Source organism: Enoplosus armatus, chromosome 10, assembly GCF_043641665.1.
Source record: "Enoplosus armatus isolate fEnoArm2 chromosome 10, fEnoArm2.hap1, whole genome shotgun sequence".
Taxonomy (NCBI): Eukaryota; Metazoa; Chordata; class Actinopteri; order Centrarchiformes; family Enoplosidae; genus Enoplosus; species Enoplosus armatus.
The window spans coordinates 12,374,198-12,381,630 of NC_092189.1; the positions used below are offsets into that span (position 1 = coordinate 12,374,198).

General features: G+C 42.4%; 1 protein-coding gene across 1 annotated transcript; it reads left to right on the forward strand.

The window, feature by feature from the left end:
• Positions 1-575: 575 nt before the first annotated feature.
• Positions 576-1,940, forward strand: hrh2a (histamine receptor H2a). Its single transcript, XM_070913681.1, has 2 exons — positions 576-1,581; positions 1,765-1,940. Exons 1-2 carry the CDS (start codon positions 576-578, stop codon positions 1,938-1,940), a joined length of 1,182 nt encoding a protein of 393 aa, XP_070769782.1.
• The last annotated feature ends 5,493 nt before the right edge of the window (positions 1,941-7,433 follow it).

Below are 7,433 nucleotides of genomic sequence, written 5' to 3' on the forward strand. Positions count from 1 at the left end.
GTTTCTCATCTCAGTCCACTAGGTGTCACCACAGCCATAGAAGATGGTGTTGAAGCCAAAGTGATGCCATGGACCACTACAAAGCAGCCACGCAGACAGTCATCACAGACATTTCAACAGCCAACCATAGTGCTGATTTGCAATTCTCAGTTGCAGCATATGTCAAAAGACAAAAGTTGTTCAACCAACCTCTTGCGAGACTTTTTTGATGAATGTTGTTGTGAATGGGAATGCTGGTGTGGTCAAGTCACCGGTGAGTTGAACGCTATGGTTAGTAGGGTTCAGGCCCAGCAAGAACAGTCAAGTAAATTAGCAGCATGTGGCCAAGATCTTAAATCACATTTAACCATGGAGACATTGAGATTAGATTGTATGCACCTTAACAAATGGGAGCATCTAAAGTCTGAGTGAACATATTTAATAACGCTATATGTGAGCCTAAGGCTTATAATGTGAATGTCTTCTTTGCAAAAAGTGAGACCTCTCATCTACTGTAGTTTAAAACTGAAAAGAAAACGTAGCAATGGTTCGCACGATGATGTCATCAGATTGTCTCCAGTGAAGCGCTAGCGATAATGTTGTCGAACGTGATGCTGGGTGTCCTCCTGTCCCTCCTCATCCTTCTGACTATCGGCGGTAATGTGCTGGTGTGCCTGGCTGTCTGCGCCTCTCGACGCCTCCGCTGCCTCACTAACTGCTTCATTGTGTCGCTGGCTGTGACAGACTTGCTGCTCGGCCTCTTGGTCCTCCCTTTCTCCGCCCTCCTCCAGCTCAACGACGAGTGGCCGCTTGGCCCGGTCTTCTGCAACTTCTACATCTCCATGGATGTCATGCTATGCACGGCCTCCATCCTCACCCTCCTGGCCATTAGTGTGGACCGCTACCTTGCAGTGACCATGCCTCTGAGATACGCCTCATTGGTGTTGCCATGGAGAGTTGCTGTGGCCATGGCCAGTGTTTGGACAGTGTCTGTGGCCGTGTCTTTCTTGCCCATCCAAATGGGGTGGAACACTGTTAATGGGACAGTGCAGAACCAGGGGCCTTGGGCTCCAGAGAAGAGATGTCGTTTTGAGCTGAACAGACCCTACGTACTGACAGACTCTCTTCTGACTTTCTACCTGCCTCTGATGGCTATGTGCTGGACCTACCACCGAATACTTCGCATTGCACGGGCACAGGCCAAGCGCATTATCAGTGCACGGCCCACTTGCATCACTAGCTACAACTGCAGGAACAATCCTTCCACCAGTACCACTGTGGTTTCCAGTGTTACAGCAGTGGCTCTGCGGGAGCACAAAGCCACAGTGACACTGGCAGCAGTGATAGGGGCTTTTGTGGTGTGCTGGCTGCCATATTTCATCCTGTTCACAGTTTTGGGCCTAAAGGAGCATCCAGACCCGAGCACAGTACCAGAATTTCCCATTGTGTTGTGGTTGGGTTACACCAACTCAGCCCTTAACCCTATCCTCTACGGAGCCCTCAACAGGGACTTCAGGTCGGCCTACACCCATCTACTGAGATGCCGATGCCCAACTTACAGTGGGTGGAGGAGCAGACAGCCGTCTCCCACTGTAACAGCAGGTAAAGCTGTAAAAAGAGCTAAAATGTGCAGGTAGATCTGCACAGTTTCAGGCTTTCAAATTTCAGAATCTGTTTAGTTTAAGAGTGGACATTTATTTCAACAAGAAGTTGCAACCAGTGTGAATACATTATATGTTCTCACCAGTTTCCTCAGTTTTTATTCTTCCTTTCCTTCCCTCTCAGCTAGAGACCAGCTTACAGAGGTGACACTGCTGTGTGGCCACACCCCTGCCACATGCAGGGCAGGTCTAACAGATCAAACCTTCATGCTTCAAGAAGTGAACAGCAGGACAGCCACAGCAACTATCCAATTTGCTAATGGCACTACTGCCAGAGATGTCAATGGCAATGAAAGGTAAATTATTATTCAGCATAGACTTATCTTGTGCTTCATGAACATAAATGGACATGCATGCAGAGTCATGACTCAAAACTCATCAAATATAATGATACTACTTTTATAAAGAGTTTGATCATTGCATTAAACTGGCTGTATGTGACACCCTGCTCTCAGTATGTAACTGCACTGAACCGTATATATTCTGTCTCTGTCTACTTTAAAAACACAAAATCTGATCAGTCACAGAAACATGTCGTACTTCTCTCATCTTTCATTCCTTTCTTTGATCCCAGGTTGTGCTGAGCCTGTGCTGGTGAGGTGGATGGATGCTGTTTTCACTATACTGTGTTTGCAAACAAGACCCAGGATCCATCAGCCTAAAGAGGAGAAGGAGCAACAGACAGACAAAAAGACCAACAGAGATTTACAGCCCCTCTATTTGGAAGCCTTCAGTGCCGCAGTAGAAGCACCGATAATACACCATGTAAGTAGACATACATGACTTCTCCATAGCCCCCACAGACCATGTCAGGCCCAGAACAAATGAACTGTGACACACAGATCCTAGTGGTGTCATCCACAGTGAATCAGGCCATATGGCAATATGCTTATTAGGCCAAGAAATGTGCTTTCAGCACAGAGGAGACGCATTATCCAGTTTCACATCCTGCTCTCATTTCTTTGTTTGCACTTTGTCAACTGTATCAACTAAAAGGTTTACTCTTTCTTTGTGCATGTTTGTAAAGTGTGTAAAGCACACTATTTACGAATAAAATGTAAAGGCTGTACAGCATGTTCTAGCATTCGGTACAAAAAAATCCATCCTGTGCTCACACAAACACACACACACAAACACACAGGAAATCCTATAGAAAATAGCTTTGTTAGTATGTTTATCTACACACACACACTGTATATGTGTGTATGTATTAATGGTGTCTCCACATTTGCTGCTCAGTAATTACAGTCTTAAATACATTAAAGGCGCAACATCAACACTTCCCAAAATTCGCCGTGTCAGCCAACATAAGCACAGCCTTATGAACTGATAAAAAGAGATATTTGTCATATTTGGCAGTTAGTTGATGATCCTTTCTACTGCCCTTACTGACAAAAAAACAATTAAAATCTATTTTCAGACGGTTTGTTTTTAACAGCTAAAAAATATGAACTGTACATTAATGCCAATTAATGTTTCTAAAAAACAGTATTATTACAGGAGTTTCTGAGAGATTCAATGTTCGTGTATGTGCACACAACTTTTAACCTCTAGCATCCATCCTACCTCCTAAAAAAGATTATATGCAGCCTTGTATTGTGTGTGATTGTTGATACAGCAAACAGATTAAACTATATAACAAGAGTAGGAGCTAATCTGCACTCACAGTGGTGAAGTGAATGATTCTTTCCTCCCCCGCATATTGTACACCCAACATGATGCCAAAGTTTTGATCCTCTTCATTTGTGTGTCTCTTCCGCCTCTTAGCAATCACTCTATCCATAATTTAATTAACAAAACTGGTAGAAAATGGGACCTCAGCAACTCCAGACCTCATCAGCAAGAACCAACTGTACGCACACAGCCAGCCTCTCTCTCCATCCAGGACTTAACAACCGGGGATGCTTCTACGAAGGACAGAGCTAAACGTCTGGTTGTTCAACAATATGGTTCCGCTGCATCCAACCATCACACAGGGCAACATGTGGCCCTGATATGCTCTTGAACTAACTGTGGGCATTATTGAAGCTCTGGAGGACTAAATGAGACCAGCCAATTAACTTGTCGGTCAACAATTTCATGTATTTCATTTTTTTTATGCTGACTCAAGAGTGCACTCCGGTGGAAACACAAAGTATCGCTTCAACCTGGAGTAAAGTAAATGGAAATGGATGTTTCACAGAATCAGAGAATAAAAAGGGGAAAAGTGATAAATTGACTTTACACTTATCACTTCATGTGGAATGTGTCAAAATGTGAGACATTTGAATGTGTGGCATACAAACTAATGTTATGTGTCTATTTTGAAGAATGCAGCTGCCTCCGGACTTTGTCTTTATTGTTGCTCATTCTGTGGCATAAAGCTGGAAAATGTATGTAATGTATCACACTGTAAAAGTAACTGAGGACTGACAAAATGGCATGTACTGCTCCTCCAAAATAGAAAATTACAACCATACTGTACCAATAAAGAGCAGCTTAAATAAAGAATATAATATATACTACCATTTTGGAGGCAATACAGATGGGCTGTAGTTAAGTATGGATAGAGATTATCATGTGGGATGATACAGAAAACACCATATGAGTGGAAAGGAATACAATTACAATGGAAACAATTCATCACAGCTGTCAGCACACATTGCCTCAAACTATTGCTACATTAACACTTAACCTTGTCTGTACTTCAAGCTATTTCCTTTGAGGACTGACACAGAAGTGTGCATAATATCTATACAACGCATTCAACCACATGGAAACACTTATTTAGTATTTATAACATTACATATATTTATCCTGGATAAATTAGCTGAGAAATAATGCTCTATTGTAGGAACTTCCTGCTCCACAGTTCACATTCACATCAACAGCCATATCTGTTGACCAATGAGTAACTCCATTGGAGCAGTTGTGGGTTAAAGGATAGGTTCAGTTTTTTTAAGCCAATCGTAATCAACACTTGCACGCCATATGTACACTAACCATCCCTCCTGTCTGCTAGAAAGTGACTACACTGTAAAACATGAAGGTAAAAATACACAGTCCTCATTCAGTCAGAAACACTTATGTTAAGCACTTAACCATTTATAGAAAAATGGTGTTACAGTTAGATTTGGTGGAAACGGCTCACCTCTTTATGGGAGCTCTCAAAGGATCTGTGAAGGATTCTGCAGGGAGAGTTACTCCCCCAAACACATACAGTAACGGTAGAGAATTAAAGATAGATGTAAACATATATCAAAATGAGCGTTTAGCAAAAAAACAACAATACCAAACCCTGAATCATATAATGAGGAGGTTGCTTGGTGGAGGGAGTTATGGCAGCAATGAGTGTCGGCACCAGGAATCAGCAAGGTAAAAGTAAGAACTTGTCATTTACAAAGGTCAATTAGGATGGATCAACAGTACACTCATATGAATGTGGTTGGATGTTAGGAGTCAGCTGGTGACTGACTAGTAACAGATGATGCATCAATAAGCCAATGATACCGAGCATGAATGAAACAGCTGAACAAAGCAAGCCAGCTTAATTCCTGTTCAAAGCTAATATGAGGCATCAGGCTGCAGTCTGAGTAAAGGTACGGTCACATCACACCGAATATTCACTCCCATTCACTTCTATTGAAGCTCGCACAATGGACAAATTCAAGCGTGAGTTTCCTATTGTGGACGTGCTCGGTCGGCCAATAGAAACTATGATGCACTGTGTTTGAAAATGTAGAATCATTTTTTATATAAATGACAAACTGTGGCATCGCTCTTATACACTGTGTACATTTTCTGATCGCTCTGAGGAATATTTATTTATTACCCGCATCAAAAACGAGACATCACGTCCTTTTTCCGGCTGCATGTGGGGCAATTTCAATTGGACCATATCTTCGGCCTAGGAGATTGTGGCTTTATTGCCAGTGTTAGGAAAAATACAGACATGCGACTACCAGGACATATCTCTCCAGCGTGGCTAAGTAAAGAAACACTATTAATGGGAACACAAAGAAGAATTTCATACGAAAGAGACAACTTAACAACTTTGAAACATACCCACTTGACTTGAATGCAGACTGCTGAAGCCTCTTATTAGGCTCGGCTGAACATTATTTTTGCACAGAACAAAGACTGGATTTTGTCCCCTATCACTTACAGTGTAGTAGCGCTAGAAGGGATCACTTCTAGAGGAGGAATGATTACAGTGACTAACTCTTTCCATGCACTGTATATATGGCATGTGAGTATTTTATTAACATAACAACAAACAATAACAAAAGTATCATTTAAGTGCCTTTAAACAATCTGACTCACAGTGTGAAGAAAATGACAAGCAGATGCAGCAAATATTTCATTTACGTTTCACGTTTTAGTGGCTTAAAATCAGAGTGGTTAACAACTCTGTCCTCCCTAACTGAAAGACATTTATTATGCTTTCATCTCCTTGAGTCCATCTATTCCTACATAAACACCACGTGTCCCTTGGTAATTCTGGTCACTTGCTTCCCTTCTCCATTTCCCTCTCTCCCTTTTTCAGAGTGACCATCGACAGCTCAAACTACATGAAAACCATTCATCATCGCTTCTTAAACATCAGATTAATGTGGAGAAAAACAGAACATATAGACTCTTTCTCTCATTCTAACACGCACACACACACACACACACACAAATACAGTACACACACACGACTTGCTCTGTATAAGCTATCAATCATAGATATTGTCATTATTCAACTGTGTCATCGACAAGCCCCTCTCCTTCTCTCTCTCCATCTCTCTCTCTCTCTCCCTAGTCTCTGCCTTTGTCTCCCTTTCTCTTTTTCCCTGTTTCCTTCTCTCTATTCTCACACACGCACAGAAGAGAGAGAATCATGAATCATAAATCTTATGAATGCCATCTAAAGACTGCTCAGTGCTATGAGAAAGAGAGATGATTGATAGACGTGAGTGACTGTGGTGAAAGCAAAGAAAATGGACAGACAGCAACACCAAGGTCAGAAACTGCAGTTCAAGGGTCAAACGTATCGGAGAAGGCACAATATGGCCAAGAAGGAAGGAAGGAGAAAATGGGGGTGAGGAGGGGGAGGGAGTAAATGGTTGAAGGGGAAGGGAGAGAGGAGGGAGGAGGAGGAGGAGGAGGGAGGAGGGTGTGAGGGGGGATGCTGCCACAGTGAGGCTAAAGCCATAACTCATCTTTTATTAAAAATAATGAAAAAAACTTAATGAGTTAATAATATCATGGAGAAAGAGATAGGGAGTGAGACAAAGATGGAGGAAGGGACAGGAGGACGGAGGAAAGGAAGGAAGAGAAGAAAGGAAATGAGAGAGAAAGCATTCAGAGATAGGAAACAGAACAGGGTCAACGCGTGTCTCTTTCCACCCTTTGGTCATTTATTCCAGTTTTCAAAGTTCACACAAGATCCATTACAGCGGCAGGGACAATCATAGCGAGCCCCCTTCTTTCTGCCGACCTAAATCCCAAAGCCTGCTTGGTAATTAAAGGCACTTAACAACCAATTAACAGTGATGAGCTAAATTAGCAGGATATTGTCTCCTTTGACTAGGCTACTGCATTATCAGTGTATTGAAACAGCGATGAACAAACCTCAGTGGCCCGCGTTTGCATGTAGGCAAATGACGGATTAATTACTATTAAAACATCAGCATCTTAATGAGCTTGGAAACAATTAGAGAGGTCGTTAGCATGTGGAGAACGGCTGAGAACGCAGGAAGGGGGGAGTGTGCACAAAACGAGAGAAATCTTCATTGGGAAGCAATACTGATTAAATGGACGCACGGTACG